Below are 21372 nucleotides of genomic sequence, written 5' to 3' on the forward strand. Positions count from 1 at the left end.
TATATATATATATATATATATATATATATGTGTGTGTGTGTGTGTGTGTGTGTGTTTGTGTGTGTTGGGGGGGTTGGGTTCCAGTGAGAAGAGAAGTTATGGTCAGAAACGTAAGAATAAATCTTCACTTTTGGATCAATCCTAATTGAATGTCAACACTAACGAGGTGCATCTTGGATCGATTCTCTTCTAAAGAGCAATTCATAGGTGAGCATGAGATTAAAAGTGATCAAGGGTTCAGATCTTTTCTTACGTTTCTCATCATAACTTCTCTTCTCATACGATCATTCGCTTTTATATATATATATATATATATATATATATAGGGTTGAGTTTCGGTGAGAAGGAAAGTTAAACTGAGAAGCGTAAAAAAAGATTCTCATCCTTGGATACACATTAGAATGAGATGCACCAAGATACAGTGGATCAATCCTTGTATCAAGCACAATTTGTGGGCGTGTATGAGATTAAAGATTATCAAGGGTCCAAATCTCTTATTACACTTCTCATATTAATTCTTCTTCTCACACATACGCATGCACGTGCACACACACGCATGCATGCGCACACACACACATTATTTGTTGAGAAATCTATTTTTATGTCAAAGGACTTATTTTTTAAGATTACAATATGAGTTTTGCTTTATGTTTATTTATTTATTTTAAAATCATATTAAATTATATACTGAAAATATATAAAGTAAGGGGTTGTTTGGTAATAATTTAATGGGTTGTTAAGTCTGTATGACTTATTTGGTCAGTTATACATTTGTGTTCGTTTATGGCTCATTCACTCAGCCAGAAAAGTAGAGTCCTATGGACTCAACCAGGAAAGTAGAGTCCTATGGACTAAGCCATTTATTCATCTCCTTATTCCAAGTTTGCCCCTTCATATTTCTAGAATCCCCCCCCCCCCAAATCCCAACTTCTCTCCTTCATCGTGTTTGCTTTCTTGGTCCAAGCCTCTATCTCCATCGATATGTAGTTGCTTCTTCCTCACTATCTAGAACCATCGTTGACTGTTGCTTCTTCCATCGTTGGTCGTTGCTTCTTCCTCCATTGATCTCATTTCTCCTGCTTATTTGGTATCTGTCGTTTGCCTCTTTCTCACCATTGTCAATCGTTGCCCTCTACCTCACCATCACCGGCCGACCCTGCCTCACCATCGTCGACCGTTGCTTCTCCAACAGTTACCTCTGCCTCACCATCGTCGACCGTTGCTTCTCCAACAGTTACCTCTGCCTCACCATCGTCGACCGTTGCTTCTCCAACAGTTACCTCTGCCTCACAATCGTTGGATCTCGTTCTCGATCTGGATCTTGTTGCTGATTTGTTATTAGTTTCATTATTTTCTTTATCTTGTTATTGAATTTTTATTACAGATTTGTGTATGTTTTCTAATTTGGGGTTTCATTTAGTGATTCGTTTACAATTTTATGATTTGATATATAAATATTGTTGTTTTGAGAAATTTGATCTATAATGTTCAATGTAAAACCAAGGGTAGAATAATCATTTTCATTATTCACATAATTTATTCAATACAACAACCGAACAACAACTTATCTATTAACATACAGACAACTTTATCAATATAGACAACTCTATCCATACAAGTCTTGACAGAAAATGAACCCTAAGTCTTGATGCCAGTAAGTAGAGATCTATTTGATAATATATATATAGGTGTGCGTTCAACATATCCAATACAATATACGAACTTGAATCGTTTTATTATGAAACCCTTGATCATTATGGAAATTCTTAAATATGATGCGTATAAGATCAAAAGATTAGGTCATATTGAACCTTTAGTTGTTTGTATAGCAATATTCATAATAATTTACTAGATAATGTTTAAATGTCAAATTCGAACCTAATACCTAAAAGTTATTTAGACGAAAATATAACAAATTACGTTTAAAACAACTTCTTAAATCTTGATTGAACATAAAAAGCAAAAAATACACATTTGCACGTAATATATTTTGCTTTTCAGGGCCAAAAATGTTAATATATTATCTCAGAAAATTATATATATATATATATATATATATATATATTTATATTACAAGTTAGCTTTAGAGAAGAATAAAATCCGATTATTTTTATTCCGTTTATATTATTATAACTTATTAGATTTTAGAAATTTTCTTTTATTAGAAATAAATTTTAAGTCGGCTATATACCTTTTTACTTAGAAAATTCTGTAGTGAAGAATTCAATATGCAATAAATAAAAGTGAATTTTTTTTTAAATAATTATTTTAATTTTATATATTTGTTTTTTCCTTATCATTTTTCTCTTAAAATTTTAAAAATGTCACCATTGGTGAAGTAACTAATTTACAGATTTGATCCTTATATTTACATATCATGTTCGAAAACTTTATTTTTTACATTTTGATCCATCTATAAGTTGAGGAGTTACTACTTACGAATGTAGTGACATTTTTTAAAAATTTAGAAAAGAAATGTTTATTTTGAGCAATTTCCCATTTTAAAAATGCTTGCAAATTTTTATGTAACAGTTAATTCATAAAACTTATATTTCTTGTAGAAAATGTTAGGGGAGAATTAAGAGAAATCTAATGGATCCTATTTTCAGGGATTAAGTTTATAGACAATTTTTTTAAATGAATAAATCATAATACGTTATTATAACCTATAATATTGTCCAAGGATTAAAAAAATTGTTCAGGGCTTAAATTTTTTGTCCAAAGACTTTAATTACAAGTCTAGCGCATAATTATTATTAATTTGAAGTTGTAATAAGAAGCAAAACTCAGTGCCCACATCAACTGTTGAGGCTAAATATGTTACAGTTGGAAGCTGTTGCGCGCAAATCCTATGGATGAAAAACCATCTTAGTGACTATGATCTTCAACTCTTAAAGATCCCTATCTATTATGTTCGGCATTTCACTCGTATTTATAAGCAACATTTTTCGATATTTAACTAACATGTTTATTTTAACCGGTCACAATATTTTTTTGCTTTGATATATTGAACTTTTAAGACAAGGTGGGTAAATAGTATCGATAACATAATATTTAATAATAAAGTATTACTTTAAACATTCAATATTATGATTTAAAGGATATCAATCTATATCTGAAAAGTATATGTATTATACGATGGATTTGATGGTGGAATGGATTGTAGACGACTCGACGCTATGTATTGAAAAATATAAACCAACCACTATTGAATAATTGAGCGTCTAGAAATACTCGAAGCGATTAGAGATTGTTTTATATAAATTATTAGCGTTTTTTTTGTACTCGAGGGCTTTTTTTATGTTACGCCATGCGCTTATAAAATGTTAGGAGTAGGGGTCGACTATGGAGAAGAAGGCTCGCGAGGCAACTGATAGGGAGCAATATCAAAGATTATCCAATGCGGATATACTCAAGCACGAGTGATCTTAGACCTAGCTTCATGAGGTAGGGAATTTCGTTACTCCACCTTGTTGGTGATTTTAGTGAAAATAATGTTCTATTTTGTGTAATTGGATATATAAGAGAATATGGGGTGACTACTTAAGCTACAACACGTGTTAAGAGGCGTGGATTGCACTCATGCAAGCTAACTAGAATCCGAGATCGCTTGATGACGTCTTATGGGGGGATCAAGGGGGTCGTGCCCCCTATCAGTTATAGGGGCAGTGCCCCGCAACAGATATGAAATCAAAGAGAACGGGCACTAAATATGTGGTTAACACTAAATCGTTCCAAATCCAAACCTTTCCAAGAGATTCACAAACCAAACAGATTTCAAATCGTTCCAAATCCAAACCCTTCCAAGAAATTCAAATTATCAAAACCATTCAAAATACAAATTTTTTGTTTGTGCGATTTTGATCATAGTCAGGGGAGGGAAAAGGGGGCGGGTGGTTTCGTTGTAGAGGAGAGCGGGTGGGGTTGTGGATTTGGTGAGTGCAGAAAAGAAAATAAATTTATTAAAACTAAATAGAAAAAAAGACAAAAATGTAAAAAGATCAAAAACACCCTTGAATTAACAGATTTTTTTTAGCGGCAACTAATCAGAGAAACCAAAAATGTAACAAAGTGGCAGCCACCTATACCAAAAAACTAAGTTGGGACTATAGTTTAGAATAGGTGGCAACCACATGTACCAAAAATATAACTTACTAAGTCACTTACCTTACAGGGTATCGAGTGTCTTACCCAATGAGGGTTGTGATTATTACCCAATAAGCGCTTCCAGGATGATAAACACATACCAACAATCCAATCTGATGGCCGGGAATGTTCCTCGATAAGATAAGGGGGATATGTGACTCTTACATGTAAGTGCTTACATAAACGTTTGATAAACGGCCCTTTTAAGTATACTTTTAGGAGTTCTTACGGAAAGACAATAAGGCATCCCTTAAATGACATTTACCAGCTCCGGTTTTAACTATGTGCAGCCAACTAAACGCCTGAATAAAACTTCGACATCTGAGATGTTTTTATTTAACAGTCAGTGTAACATTTAGTTTTTATATAAAATATAATTTCAAATTTATAAAATGATTTTAACATTACGATAACAAAAACAGAATACAATAATAATTAAATATAAACAATCAAATAAGTTTTGTGGATTTTGGCCTTTGAAACAGCAACTACAGTCGGACAGAAAAGGAGGTTGAAAGAAACCAACATTCAAGATAACCACCCATGGAACAGGGTTCCTACCAAAAAGAAGAAACACAAATTTGCAACAGAATATGGAAATCAAAGGCAAGTAAACGAAATTGGAAGCCAAGAGAAAGTCAAAACAGTCAACCCCCATTCCTTCCTATTTGGGACATGAGTTGAGATATAAAAATTGGCACCTATAGAAGAACTAATGTTGCATATTCTACTTCATTTTCCAGCAACATCTATCACATATTTATTATTATGCATTACTGTATCACTTGAGTTAGTTTGTTTAAGCCTACCAACATGAAAGAAACCTACTTGGCTATATTATTATCAAATATGCATCACTTTTAACGAATTTGCTCAAGAAAAACAAGACTCCGAGATGGTCTAAAGCGTAATTTACAAAGGGATAAGAAATAACACATGTACCTGCTTGTAAACTACTACATATGACCAGTCAAAAAATGAAAAAATGTGTACACGTAACTAAGGTTGTGCAAACAACATTTTTGGACCTTAAAAGAAAGGAAAGGTGAACCTGACTTGTCAATATTTGATGACATTATGGCGCAGCCACAGATCGTACATGACCATATGAAAAGCATCATATGGAATGGGAGGTGTGTTCCATTGGAAGTGCTTCTGAATCTGCAGGGAAAAAAGAACTATTTCTTACTTGTTTATTTGCAAAAGGTTCACCAAAACATCAGCAAACATGTGTGTTTTTTACAGTAGTAAGCATACTCAAGCATGAAACGAAAACCAGGCAATTTCTCACCTTCACCAAATTGTTGTGGAGGGTGACAAATTGTTCATCGGATATGTCCTTGAGGATTTGTTTTAGCTGATACACATCTTTCTCCTCAAGTATCACCGAAAATTTCCCCCAATCAAGAATATCATTGAATGGCAGATCATAGTAATTAGACAGAATCACTGCAATTAATAGACACCAATTAGACAAAAAAACAAACAAACAAAAGCCGCTCAATCTCAAATAGACAGTTCTAATTAACCCTTCTACACCAAACTTGATATCCTACGGCTTACAATAAATTATTAAAAAATTTATGTTAACCTTCTTGATTATAGAATGTTATTTTATATGGTGTTTTAGTGCACTAAAACACAACTCCAGCCAAAACATCAAATATTACACTTAACATGGTGTAGTGATCTGTACCAAATTTGTAGTGTATTCATTATACTAAATTTTTATTAAATTTCATTTTAGCCTTATTGGTTATTGAATGTTATTTTACGCAATTATCACATTTTGATTCGTTCACATCATTTTGTTAACATATTTAGCATAAACGTCAATATTATTTTACACAAAATATATCATTACAAAGATCTTCACTAAGACCTTTAAAATGGGCTAATTGTTGAATATGATATTGAATTTATAGTTAATACTAGTAAGTGTCATACTTCATTATTTAATAATTAAGGCTGAATTCAAAACCATTCAGATTATTTAAAACATGAGTTAAATGAAATGTTTGAATGGTCCTATTTGTCTATTATTTACTTCTAAATTTTTAAATTTGTTAACGTTTCTTAAACTTAAATATTTAATTAAATTATATAACAAAACCAGTGAATAAAAAAATTTAAATAAAAAAGAAAATCAGAAATAAAAAAGAAATGCAAAAGAAAATCAGATCAAAGTTAAGAAGAATGAGCCAACAACCACATCAACGCTGTGCTCATTTTCTCTCTCTGCAATTCAGATCTCTTAAGTCATCTTTTTCTTTTGCAGGATTAGTAAAACATTACAAGTGATTTTTGGTTCTGGAAGAAACAACATTATCTAACCAAATCAGACATAAGTTTAGCATTACGTCTTTAATCCAAAAAACAAACACCCCACAACTCTGACCATTCAGTGTTTATATGGTATTACTCTTCATGTTGTGTGTGTAGATGACATTATCATTACAAGGAGTGATGATTTGGGACGATCATCTTTGCTATCCTTTCTTCACACACACACAATGATTCGGGATCATTTTACCACTTCTTGATAGTTGAGGTGACAAGAAGAAAGAGAGGCGTCATCCTATCTCAAAGAAAATGTATGCTTGATTTGTCGACAAGAAAATTAAGGGTTAAATCATCTGGTACTCTCATGGCACCTAATCTAAAATCACAAAAGATGCTGTACTCTCATGACTTATATAACAATAATGTGAAGTATAGGAGGCCAGTTCGGAAGTTGAACAATCTTAGCACACATACTCTTTTAGTGTTGTCTTCTCGCTAGGCTATGTTAAAACATATATTGTGTTGTCTAAAGGAGCTCTTTGACCAGACATATTAAATAAGTTAGTCACACTCGTATAGAGTATTTCCCTTTCTAAAATCAACTGAAAATCCGCTACCACTAAAGGTTACCATGTTTTCTTTGGAGGAAATTTAGTTTCATGAAAAAGCAAGAAACAAGATTGTGTATCTCGCTCTAGTGTAAAATCTAAGTATAGAGCTATGGTTCCATCTGCTTGTGAAATAATGTGGATACATCAATTATCAACTAGAGTTGGGAACTAAATAGTATAGTCACTAGGCCTCATATTTATCTTCATCATGCTCAATGACTCGGTGTTCTGCCTTCTATATTAACCCTTGGGATTATTAATGTACATTTAGGTAGCATTTGGTACGCAGACATGACTAGAGAGGACTGGACAAGAAGGTAGGACTGGACGGGACAAGACTGGACACAACAAATGTTTGTTTGGTATTTGATACGACTAGGACCGGACATGATAGAACAAGAAAAGTTGCACCAAAAGTAATTTGATGATTTGAGATATCATATAATAGTTAAAATTAACACAAATAAAGCAAATGATTAAATAATTTAATTTATAAACATTTTTACACAATTTTCATATACATAAATACATACATACATACATATATAATGGTGCCAAATAGGAATGAAAAATCTGATATGATTGATGGTAGTTCGAAAACTCGATTCATACAAAGGAGAAATTATGTTTTTTCGGTTTGGAAGATCCTTAACAATTGGTGAAAACACAGTGAAGATTGTTGCAACAGCAATGGTTGTGGACGTAGAGGCATTGGTGATTGGTGGACAATGGTGGTTGTATAGGACATGAAGATGGCGGATAGTAGTGGTGGTGGTTGTCGACAGTGGTGGAGGAGGTAGTAGTGGCCGATGGGGTGGAGGTAGTGGTGGTGGTGGTAGTAGCAAATGGTGGAGGTTATAGTAGAGTTGGTGTTGGTCATGGTGGAGGAGGTTGTTGCAGTGGAAGAGAAGGTGGAGGTGGCTAAAGGTGGTAGTGGTGGTGTCCATGGACGGTGGTGGTCGGTAACCGATGTTGGTTGTGGAGGTGGTGGAAGAGGTTGTTATAGTAGAGGATGAGACAGAGGTGGAGGTGGCAGACGGTGGTAGTGGTGGTGGCAATGGATGATTGAGTTCGGTGGTCGACGATGGTTGTAGAGGTAGCGATGGACGGTGGTGGTCAATGGTCGATAGTGGTTGTGGAGGTGGTGGAGGAGGAGCTTGTAGTTGAAGCGAAGGTGGCCAATGGTGGCTACCATGGCCGAGGTGGTTGCGGCGGCCGCGACTAGCGGTGGTGACCGCTAAAACAAATACCATAATATGGTTATATATCAAACGAGGGTAGATTAGTAATATTTTAGTTTCTGTCTCTTGTCCCAAATAGGTGGAACAAAAAGAGCCTTTTTTGTCTTCCGATGTCCCACCTTGTCCCAGTTATTGTCCATGTCCTATGTCGTGCCAAACGTGAGACAGTGGGTGCTTATCCTGTCCCATGTCATGCCAAACGTGGGACAGTAAGTTTTGTCCTGTCCTGTCCTGTCCTGTCCCATCCCATCCCATGTACCAAACGCAACCTTAAGGGTTCCTGAGGGCAAGTTCTTACATACAACTAAGAACCACAATAAAGCTAAAGGGTTATTTAGATGCAAATGATGTGAGATTTTCATATTAGGACTACAACCTTGTATCCCGGAAGTGTAACAAAGCAAGATGGTGTTTCTCTTTTCAGTCTAGAATTCAACTATCATGTTACCATGCAAACATCATGTGAGCCTACTTGGTTTCAAAGTTTGGTACAACCCTCGGGTGATCCCACACCCCGCTTGATGGAGATGTATTGTGATAGTGAGGCAGGTATGACATCTTCAAGAATCATCATATGCATACCAAATATATTGAGGTAAATTGGTCGCATGTTCGTGAAGTGATGGCCTTGTCAAGAACTTCCTCCTCAGTGCCCAGTTGAGTGCATCAGGGGTTCATGACAAAGCATTGTTGTAGGGCTTAAATTGATCATATATGTAACACCTTGGGCAATGCAAGGAGTGTTGACAAAATAGGATATCTAGAAATTGATATCGTACTCTAGGGTTTAGACCCACTACCACCTTGTACTCGTACTCTATGTACTTCCTTTTGCTTCTAAATAATATATACATACTTCCTAATTACCATTTTAGCTTAGTAGTTATGTAAAACTTGAGTTTATCTAGATAACATATATTTTATATGGATTCATTTGGTTCTTTTGATTCTTGCTCGAGCCGRATGATGAAAAATTATCATGTCTGGTTCCTTCGGGGGATGGATCTATAAGAATTCACCTATCCCAATAACAAAAATACCTGACTTGAATGATCTTGTATTAAGAGCTAAATTGGCTAAAGGTACGGGTCATAATTATTACAGGGAGCCCACATGGCCCAATGATCTTTTATATATTTTTYCGGTAGTAATTCTAGGTACTATTGCATGTAACGTAGGCTTAGCGGTTCTAGAACCATCAATGATTGGTGAACCGGCADATCCGTTTGCAACTCCTTTGGAAATATTACCTTTCAATTAATAGATAGAACCTTAATGAAAACAAAAAACCCTGTATATTTGAAGCCTTCAGAATATGCGAATAGAATGGATTGTCATGTAACGTCTTGTTAAGCCACCGATATTGCATACATATTCGAGAAGGAAGAAATAACAGGGGTATTATGGTATTCTTTTACTTGGGCAGGAAAATTAGTGAAAATAGGTGGGAAGGGCGCTAGAGTATAAATCAGAGTCTGTATGGTGAAGTAAGTAATTCATTCTTTTTCTCGATAACAATTCTGATGGAAGGAAATCGACCTCTCAAAAGTCGATCTTCTGAAGAAATCCTATAACCCTACCTTTTTGGTGTGAATTGCGAATTGTCTTTTTAGTTACATGTAACAATTAACAAATTGGTATGAGAGCGGTTTGAATCAGTGATGGCGACCCAATCAATAACAAATCAAGTCGAAGATTTTTCAAGGCAAAATTGAATCGCTGGAAGGGAGTGTGCAGGTGATGGTGTAACAGATGAGTACAATGATTCGGTTACAGGATGCGGTTACAGGATGAGTTGAGTCGACGGAATGCAAAAAATGGAGAATTATCGCAAGAAGAAGAAAGACGGACTAGAGTATATGAACGATTGGATGATAACGGATCGTTTCTTGCAATCAAAGGCCAAAGGTTAGAGATACCGGTGTTTGATGGATCGGATCCAGATGGATGGATTCTTAGGCCGATCAGTATTGCAATTTGAACAGATTGACAAATGAAGGAGTACACATTGAAGTGGTATCAATGGGAAAATAAGAGGCGACCAATTCTGAAAAAACCCTTTGTGAACAATTCTTGGCCGTTAAACAGGAGGGAACTGTGGCCGATTATAAACGGAAGTTTGTATCGGTAGCAACACCATTGGAGGGAATCCTAAGGAGGTGTTTGTAAGCCAATTCGTCAATGGTCTACAACCTGAAATTCAAACAGAAGTACGGTTGTTATCGCCGGTAGGACTGAACAAAACTATGGAGGTGGCAGCGAGGGTAGAGGAAATAAATAAGGCGGTTCACCGTTGGGTAGTTCAAAGGTATCTATACCTTTGAGGAGGAAAACCTTCGTTACAAATCAGAAGAAAAGAATGAAAATGAGGGTGAGATGAAGGTTGGAAATGATGGTAATAGAGGAACAAATGAATATTGCAGATTGTCCGATAAAGAATTACAACGACGTCATCAGCAAGGGTTGTGCTATTGATGCGACGAGAAATATGGCCATGGACATCGTTGCAAGAAAGAAAAAAGAGCTTAACATTGTGGTATTGCAGGAGGTGACGGAGGGGGCAGAGAAGGAAAGAGAGGAACATGCTGGCAGCGACTTAGAATTGGCAAATGCAATTAAAGAACCAGGGATAAAGGTGTCTTTAAATTCAGTCGTGGGATTGACAATCCCTAAAACAATGAAATTAGAAGGGCTTGTGGGAAATCAGAAGGTTGTAGTGTTAATTGATAGTGGTGCTTCGCATAATTTCATTTCATGAAATGTGGTTGAGAGAGTGGGCCTTCCTGTCTACCCTACCAATGGGTATGACATATCTATGGGAAATGGGACAGCCGTATTGGGACAAGGGCTGTGTAAAGGGGTGAACGTGTGGATGCATGGAATTGAAATCAAGGGGGACTTCTTACCACTGAAATTGGGAAATTCCGATGTAATCTTGGGAATTCGGTGGTTGGCTTCTTTGGGGTCGATGCAGGTGAACTGGAAAACTCAAACCATGAAGTTTCAATGGGCACAAGAGTCGGTTCAAATTCAGGGAGATACGGCTCTTGGAAGAACTTTGGTGTCTTTTAAAGCTATGATGAAAACAGTCTGAATGGAAGGGCAAGAGATATTAGTCAAGTTGGACAGTTTAATGGAGGAAAGATGTACCTTGCAGACAGAATGTTCCGAGGTCATCAGGGAGGTATTGGAAACGTACCAACAAGTATTCCAAAGTCCTATAGGATTACCACCCGAACGAGGGAAGGAACATGGGATTACATTGAAAGAGGGAGTGGAACCTGTGAATATTCGCCCTTACCGATACCCACATTTTAAGAAAGATGAAGTGGAGAAATTAGTGAAGGAAATGCTAAAAACGAAACCATACGACCAAGTCGGAGTGCCTTTTCAAGCCCGTGTTGTTGGTTAAAAAAAAAGATGGAAGCTGGCGTTTTTGCATTGATTATTAGAGCATTGAACAAAGGCACGCTCCCGGACAAGTTTCCCATTCCAATAATTGATGAATTATTGGACGAATTACATGGGGCTTGTTTCTTTTCCCAAATAGATTTAAAGGCGGGTTATCATCAGATTAGAATGCGGGAAGAGGATGTGCACAAGACTGCCTTTCAAACGCATGAAGGGCATTATGAGTTTTTGGTAATGCCCTTCGGACTTGCGAATGCCCCGGCTACTTTCCAATTCTTGATGAATGAAGTGTTTAAGCCGTTCATGAGAAAAATTTGTATTAGTATTCTTTGACGATATATTGTTGTATAGTAAGACAGAAGACGAGCATTGTGGGCATCTATGAATGGTATTGCAGAAACTAAGGGAACAACATTTATACGCCAACCGGAAAAAATGTGAATTTGGTAAGGAAGAAATTGGGTATTTGGGACATGTTATTTCAAAGAAGGGGGTAGCCATGGATAAATCCAAAGCGGAGGCAATGTTACAGTGGCCGCAGCAACATACGATTACTCAATTGAGGGGTTTTTTGGGGTTAACAGGATATTACAGGAAGTTTGTTGTTGGGTATAGGCAGATTGTCAGGCCTTTGACCGAATTGCTTAAAAAAGGTTTGAGTGGGGTTTACAGGCTACTACAGCGTTCGAACAACTTAGAAAAACTCTGACCACAGCTCCTATACTCGTGTTGCCGGACTTCACCAAGCCTTCTGTGATTGAAACGGATGCTTCAGGAGGAGGATTAGGGACAGTGTTAATGCAAGAGGAAAGGCCCATAGCTTTCTTTAGTCAGGTGTTAGACACACGGGCTAGTCAAAAGGCGATTTACGAAAAGGAATTAATAGCAATTGTCTTTGCCATTTTAAAATGGAGACTATCTTCTAGTTAGGAAATTTATAGTAAGAACAGACCAACAGAGCTTGAAATTTTTTTTTAGAAACCGCGGGTGATTGAGCCACAATACCAGAAATGGGTGATCAAGTTGTTGGGATATGATTTTGATATTATTTACAAACCGGGGATTGCAAATAGAGTTACGGATGCTTTATCACGCAGAGGTGTGGAGTGTTTGGTGATGGGGGGCCCTCAATGGTGTCAGTGGGAAGTGATCAAGAAAGAAGTAATTGATGATTCCATTCTTGGAAAGATCCGAGAGGAATTGCTTGTGGGAGCTACTGTACACAAGGGTTTCACCGTTCGTCAAGGGTTGTTGTGGTACAAAGAGCAGTTGGTGCTTTCTAAAACTTCTTCTTTGTTACCTGTTATATTGGAGGAGTTTCACAGCTCACCAATAGGCGGCCATTCTGGGGAAGAACGGCCGATCCAAAGGATAACGTCATAATTATTTTGGATGGGGATGAGAAAGACATTAAAGAGTTTGTGAAGGGGTGTGCGATCTGTCAAAAAAACAAAATTTTGAGTGGAACTCTTGCCGGCTTACTGCAACCAATTCCTTAGATAATGCGGGTATGGGATGAGGTTACCATGGATTTCGTGGAAGGTCTTCCGAAGTCCGAGGGAATGGATACCATTATGGTAGTGATGGACAGGCTCAGTAAGTTTGCATATTTTATGACTCTTAGACACCCATTCATCGCGCCACAAGTAGTGTCAGTATTCACTAAGGAAGTAGTACAATTGCATGGAGTTCCCCAGATCATTATAACAGACAGAGATAAAGTGTTCCAGCGTTCCTAAGTCTATTTTGTAGGGGAGATTTTTAAATTGCAAGGAACGAAGCTGTGTTTTTCTACAGCTTACCACCCACAGTTTGACGGTCAATCGGAGGTAGTTAACATAAGCATTTGCATTGTTTTGTGTCTGAAAAGCCCAAACAATGGCAAAAGTGCTTAATTGGGCAGAGTATTGGTATAGTACTATGTACCATGCATCCTTGAATTGTTCCCATTCAAAGCTCTGTATGGTAGAGAATCCCCTACTATCCTAAAGTACAGAGAAGGGGCAACCCATGTCGATGAGATGTTATTGGAAAGGGGCAACATGTTAGATGATCTAAGGCTACATTTGATCTGTGCACAACAGAGAATGAAGGGTCAATCAGACATGCACCGTAGGGAGGATTCGTTTGAGGTGGGGGATAAGGTGTTTCTGAAATTGAGACCTTATCGACAGCAGTCTACGCAAACGACGAAATCAAAAGTTGTCTGCTCGTTTTTATGGGCCTTTTGAAGTATTGGAATGCATAGGCAAAGTGACAACATCAAGAATACATCCCGTTTTTCACATTTCACAACTTCGGTGTGCCATTGGACAAAGTTTTTTGAACTCGGATAATTCCCACTCAGTTGACTGAGGAGATGGAGTTACAAGTGGAACCCGAAGTAGTTTTGCAGTATAGAACAACGAATGAAGGAAATTCTGAAGTTTTGATTAAGTGGCGCGATTTACCACTGTTTGAGGCATCAGGGGAAGATTGGGAAGCGATTAATGCACAATTTCAAAAATTTCACCTCAAGGACAAGGTGAATGATTTGGGAGGGGGTATCGTTAAGCCACCGATATTGCATAGTGCATACATATTCGAGAAGGAAGCAATAACAGGGGTATTATGGTATTTTTTACTTGGGCAGGAAAAATAGTGAATATAGGCGGGAAGGGCGCTGGAATATAAAACAGAGTCTGTATGGTAAAGTAGGTAATTCATTCTTTTTCTCGATAACAATTCTGGTGGAGAGAAATCGACCTCTCGAAAGTCGATCTTTTGAAGAAATCCTATAACCCTACCTTTTTGGTGGGAATTGCGAATTGTCTTTTTAGTTACATGTAACACGTCTTTCCATACTTTTTTCTACATGCATGACACATGATATTGCCATAACTAAGCTTGTCAGGACTTCCTCTCTCTCTCTCTCTTTGTGTGTTAAATAAAGACATTTTTATTACTTGTTTGGACAAGTTGAAGAACTGCTCAAGTAATTAACATGAAGATAAATCTTTAAAGCTGAATACAACTTTGATGTTAATGTTGTGTATAGTTTGTCGTATTTATAGATCTCCCAAGTAAAATCAAATATATATGTTTTAATGATCTGCAAACAAACTAAGATGTATGGGGAGTCCAAATTATGAGCTATGTTTTAGCATGAATGATCTATGCAACCAAGTATTATATGATCTGGGACATTTGGCAACAACTCTGGTAAGAGCGAAAGGAGCATGATTCATACTCGTTACATACAGCAAGAAGATGCAGGTACCTACCTGGAATACACCCGTAATGGATCGAATCTGCAATACGGGCACTGTTCACCTGTGAACCACCAGGGCAGATGCAAAATTTGGTTCTATAAAACCTCTTCTGATATACTAGATGCCCAGAAGCTCTATTTATTCTGTTGTTTGAAATGTCAAGTTCTGTGTCATTCTCCCATGTGCGTGCCAGGATCACTCTAATCTTGGAGTTTCTATGACCAGCCCAGAAACCAAGTGTTGTCCTGCAATGTACATGTCAGTTCTAAGTGATGATGTGCCTGATGACAGGATTTATTTAAAAAAACAGCATTAGCATTTGTTTTCCATACACTAAGTAGAAGTTATTCATCCTAAAAATAAAAAATAATTAATTAAAAAGCAAATACAGATTCCATCACATGCACCAAACATGCATAAAATATCAAATACACTTTGCAAGATGATAAGTATATATATATATATATGCATAGAATAGTACCATTGCAGGATGAACTTTAAGGTCGTGTGACAGATTAACAAGCACACTCCACCAAGCTACCATGTCATCACTCTTTCCTAACTTCAGTAGTCATGACGATTACATGCTAAACGTGGCATCTTATAGAAGTAAGGAACTCAAAACTGAGAGACAAATGTAAGCATAAAAAATCTCGAGAAAAAACATGACTTTTGGTATGCTTGCACTTGTACTCGTCACTACTCATTTTGGATGTACAAAGGGATAAACTACTATCTCATATGTATTTTCTTGATCTGCCAATTTTCCCAGACTCCCTGTACTCAACACCTATCGTATGATAGAAGTGAAGATGGCTTAATGTCACTAATTGGTGAATCCTAATAGTACCCACATAACGGTTTGGGATTCTTAGCACATACATTATTACTAACTCCTGATTGCCATGCTAAGATATTGTTATAGAATGATGTAATTTTCATATAATTCTTTCTCTTAACTGTCAAACTAAAGTTGGCCCTAACGCTTTGAAACAGATGGTGTAGGCAAAATGCGCAAAATAAAATTGTGGAAATATCGGTAACAACTAATGACAATTGCAGAACAACCACATTATGGAGCTACTGTAGTAACAAAGAAAACGGTACAGCAGCTTAGTGACAAGAAAAAAGGAGAAAAGCATGTCCAAACCAATTACTAGGGTAAACGAGAATACATAATTATATACCAGAATAAAACCTGTTTTCAATATCATCTCCACCACGTGGAAGAGCAAAGGGCTGTAGTACTTGAGGAAGAGCAATATCTTTGTGTGGGATAAATCCAACGTCATAACTTGGGGAACACACAGCTCGTATTGAATTCTTTACAAGAAGTGGAAGTCCCTCGGTTGCCCTTACACCAACATCGTGGCAAGTGACAAAAAAATGATCAGCACCCAGGGTTCTGTTCCAGTAAGGATACTTTGATATCAAGCTTTCCACATAATTTTGTACGATTATAGTCATGTTTTCATATGAAGTTCCCTGCATGTTGTTGCAAAAGATCACTAGAACTACAATATATCATGTATCTCAAGTCTCAACAGAAGCAAAATTGAAGAATAAAAGCTACACCCCACTGGAAAAATATTGTGCATCACAAGTTGCTTCTACATATAAACTTCAGGAAAGTAGCATACACGAGGTAGAGTTCAGAGACAACATCTATGTGTCAAGTTCCTCAATAATAAAAAGACGATATTTATTGTTGACTTACAATGTCCTCTTTTCTTTTCATCCATGTATCAAGTTCCAGATGTAGTTTAACTTCACTTATCTCAAATCAAGATATTGCCATGTTTAACATATACTAATATCTACTGCAAGCATGCACCTAACTTGCCTACTTTGCACCTGGGTCTATGGATCACTGATTTTCCAGGGTCCACCTTTCATCTTACCAACTGTCTTTGCACCCAATCTTGTATTACACAAGATAGAACGCATTGTGTACTCTTCATCTCCCAAGACTATTTAACACGGCTGGTAATTATGCTAAATTATTGTGTGTCATGTGTTGCTTTAGTGCAGAATGTACATTTACTCCATCCATTGTTACACTGCAATAGCAGCAGACTATGTGATCCTGCTATAATTTGAAATTCACTTTAGCTGTAATTTTAAAACTATACTGTGATAAACAAATCAACAGATTTAAGGCATTTATTCTTTCCCATTTCTTTCAATTACCAAAATTTTAAACCACAACATTTTACTGTGTTCATGTCGGAAGCATTTTATAAGTTTTGATATATCACCCACAAAAACTACAGAGCAATAAAGTTTATTTTAACAATAATCTTGATCTATCACCCATAGCAAACTTGCTATATCACCTCCTACAATAACAAAATCCTGCCAATCACTTACAAAATTATAGAACATCATAAATTTCTAGTGGTCTTTTGCATATCAACTCCCATAATGCAATTAAGCAATAACCTTAGCAGATACATAAGAAAAATATATCAACATACCTTTCCCCTCATCTTATGACACGAAATTGGTATGAAAAACAAGTGAGCCTGATCTGGATCATCTGTCTTAAACCGACTCTCTCTAATATTCTGGAAAAAATACCCCTCACTGGCATACTTCCCAGTGAGTTTCCTGGGCGTTTGATAAAAGGTCTTTGGATCCCCATCTGGATATATATAAACTTTAAATCTCTTCTCCATCTCCGCATAATTCAACTTAAATACCTCCGGAGAATGATATACATCCGAAAACCCATCCGATTTTGTACTTGCACCGTCCTCCACATCCACATCCTCCTGTTTACCATTTTAAAGTCGAAAAGATAAGAATTATAGCATGTAACACAACGATATGCACAGATCAAGATTCCGAAATAGCGAGTACCTTCAATGTAGAAGCAGCAGTCAGTGTTGTTGTAGGGGGTGGATAAGAGTAGTTGTATTGGAGAGTAGAACCTAAGGAAGTGAAAGATATGTAACTGAATGTAAGTAGGGTTAGGGTTGAAAGGATTAGGATTAATCCTTGTTTTGTAGAGATGGCGGTGAAAGAAGGTGGTGATTGCGATGGGAGAGGCTTCGCCGCCGACATTCGTGAGATGAGTTACCCTCAGAAGTTATAGGTTTCCGGTACCGGCGAAAAATTATCGCGATTTTATCAACAGTGGCAGTAGATTGAAGGAGACGAGAGTTGAGTAGGAAGAGTGTTGGGATGTTCAAGATGCGGTGATCTAGTTTCAGTTGTCCAAATTTCCCCCATTTAGATCCCCCATTTGTTTTTTATTTTATATATGATTATAAATATTTTAATTCAAGAATCCTATTAGCAAGTATTAAAATGTTGATATCATTTACCGAATACTGTATAATTAACTTACTTTTAATTGATTAATTAGAAAAACATACATTAAAGTTAGGAAAAATTGCATCAACGTAACCACTAGAACTAACTTTTAATTAATTTTTATTTTGAAAATCAACTTTCAAAATCTTTATTTAGAGGTTTATATCAAACTTTTTGTTTATTTAAGAGTATGATTTAACTTGTTGACTTACTAATGGTGTATCATCCAATTTTTTTGTCAACTAAGACTCCATGTCATTATTGTAGTTATAAATATAAATCTAAAATGCTGACATGACTTGTTGCTTGGGGTTTCTTTTGGGACTTTATTGGGATATTATTTATGGGTAATTAAAGGATAAACAAAGTGGTTTTAGTGGGTTTTAATATCGAATTTTGTTCGATAGATTCAAATGTTCGGTGTGGGATTTCGTAACTGTTTGAGCTTCTTTTAGGCTTGTGGACTATAGGTGAGTTCTCTTTCCTCAATTTTATAGCATGGTGATCTTTTGTAAATGTTTATTGATTATGTTTTTCATGCATTGATGTCTTTAACATACAAATTACTACTTTGTACAACGGAAGTTCATTGGATGATATGTGGATATGTGTGTTTGCACAGTGGGAGTATGGTATCTTGAGATGGTGCTATCTTTTGGGAATGATAATCTATGTGCCTTGAATTCGTTTCTTGTGCATGTTGGATAGACATTTATTGGGCCTGGATTCTGAATGTCATGATGGTGTGGCTACAAACATTGTGCAAAGTCTCTATGTGGAATATGTGCATAACTACTTCATTATGTGTTTCCATATCAAGTTTCTATTTTAAATGTTTTAACTGTCGAAGGTGAAAATAAGCGAATTCATTAGACTTTTTTACCTTTTTTCGAATCTAAACCATTTTCAGGTAAGTTTCATGTGGAGAGTTCCTCATAGTCAATCGGCAAACGGTGGAGCACTGGTGGAATTGGTTAGTGCCTCAGTCATAGATTTGTTCTAGTTCTCTAAATATCCCAATCGTTAGATATTGTTTCCCAGTTGTGAATCTCTTATGATGAACCTGAGAAACTCTCTCTTGTGAGTCATTGGTGTCGATTGGCTATTTATATTAATTGTTGTTATTTTAGATTTGCGTCGTCACAACAGTCAAGCCATGAGCTATAAAATATAAGGGGAGGAACTAGGTTGTTTCACCTTGAAGTTGGCGTTCTCATGTGTAGCTTCTTTTTGGAATGTGACATACGGTCGGCTGGAAAATGTAATTTTGATAGTCTAAGGTGTTGTTTGTTTTTTAAGAATTGTTGAAGTCTGAAGTTTTATTTCACTTCTAATTGATAAGAGATGTTGTTGAAACCTAAAAGCAAAATCAATAAGACTGTTTGTTTTTTGTAAACTGATAAATGTATGATTTGTTTAAATTGTCTATTTTACCCATTAGAATATACAGTGTTGAATTTATCAATAAATTTATATAACTTCACATATTTATTCATCATCACCGTTACGATATTTACATCTAAATTATATAATTAACAGTCATTTAAACAAAACTATGTCATTGATGATATTTAACACATTTAAATCCTATTAAAATACATCAATTGAGAAATGTGAGGATTGATTAAGGTTAATCGGTTGAGAGCATCGTTGCTAAAAATATGGAGAACAATAAGAAACAAATAAAATGTTGGTTTACCTCTTATTAGGACGATAAAACATAAGTGTTTGAAAATTTGGAAAAATAAAAAGTCATAATGACCCTATCTCTTTGCAATGTAGGCACCGGAATTATTACCTTCTTTAACTAGCCTCTTATGGAATATGTTTCTAACAAACAACCAATCATATGTTTATGTTGTCACAAGTGTTTCATAATATTATGTTTGGAATTTTTTTAAGCTATTCAAATCGAGCATGAATCTTTTTTGAGTCGTGCTTGAGCCTGCACTAAGAATACGCTATCAAATCGAGCTTGCATGAGTTTTGCTAAATAAACCTATATATATATATACTAAAATAATAAGAAAATCATAAATAGTTGTCATTTGGACAACAAAATTGTGTAACCACAAGGATGGTGCCTGATTGTTTTGAGCTTGACTCCAAAGGTCAAAAGCACCAGGAGATCCCGGGTTCAATTCCAATGAGGAATAAAAATCCCCTTGTGGCTACGGAGGTTCAAATGCGGTGACTTCGGGATATCTACAAAGCAGATGGTCGCGCTGAGATTAGTCAGTTCGCATAGCGAGTTGGATATCCATGTTAATAAAAAAAAATTGTGTACATAAACATAGAGTTAATTCTAGAAGTACAATATGAACAAGAAAAAAAACCCGGACTTATTTGCTGACGGTTGTGAAATAAAATCAAGAAGCAATGATGAATTGGATTGGAAGATGTTTGAAACTAGGGTATTTGTATGGATACGATGTTACATCAAACAACATGTTGGTTACACATGTTTGTTGTCGTCATCTATTTTGGTTTGACGATTTAGACTATGTACAAACTTAGGAAAAGTTGTTTCCATGTAACATTTTTATGGGTGACAATAACATATTTCAGTTGTCACTTTTTTTTTTATTAACCTGAATATCCAACCCGCTGTGCGAGCCGACTAATCCCAGTACGACCACATGTTTTGCAGATAGCCCGGAGTCACCGCATTTGAACCTCCGTGGCCAAAAGATGATTTTTATTCCTCCTTGGATTTGAACCTGGTACCTCAAGATACTTTTGACCTTTGGAGCCAAACTCAAACCAATCAAACACCACCCTTGTGGTTAGTTGTCACTTTTTACATTAAGTTATGAGCAGAGTCCAAAAGTCCTAAAAAATTTAACCATGATGGATAGGTCACACAACTACACAAGTACAAGTAATATTAAAAAAAGCCAAAAGAGACTCTAACTGAATAAGGTCGTGCCAGAAGGTGTATCAATGCAAGATTCCGAGTTGAGCCTTAAAATTTGTGGGCCCCTGAACTTTTTTGGAGGCCAATTATATATTTTAGTTTGTATCCAATTATATATATTTTGGTTTTTAGTCAATGATTTACCTCAATCCCTCTTATTTTAGCTCATTTCAATAATTATATAGTTTCGCAAT

At 36.2% G+C, this 21372-nt stretch overlaps 1 protein-coding gene across 1 annotated transcript; it reads right to left on the reverse strand.

The window, feature by feature from the left end:
- Positions 1–4989: 4989 nt before the first annotated feature.
- Positions 4990–18175, reverse strand: LOC112510776 (probable glycosyltransferase At5g03795). The gene is made up of 6 exons (XM_025116122.1): positions 17806–18175; positions 17421–17717; positions 16142–16428; positions 14956–15188; positions 5438–5595; positions 4990–5307 (listed from the first exon to the last, which is right to left on the reverse strand). Exons 1-6 carry the CDS (start codon positions 18007–18009, stop codon positions 5206–5208), a joined length of 1281 nt encoding a protein of 426 aa, XP_024971890.1. The 5' UTR covers positions 18010–18175; the 3' UTR covers positions 4990–5205.
- Between the last annotated feature and the right edge of the window lie 3197 nt (positions 18176–21372).

This window comes from Cynara cardunculus, assembly GCF_001531365.2.
Source record: "Cynara cardunculus var. scolymus isolate 2C chromosome LG 1, CcrdV1, whole genome shotgun sequence".
Classification (NCBI taxonomy): Eukaryota; Viridiplantae; Streptophyta; class Magnoliopsida; order Asterales; family Asteraceae; genus Cynara; species Cynara cardunculus.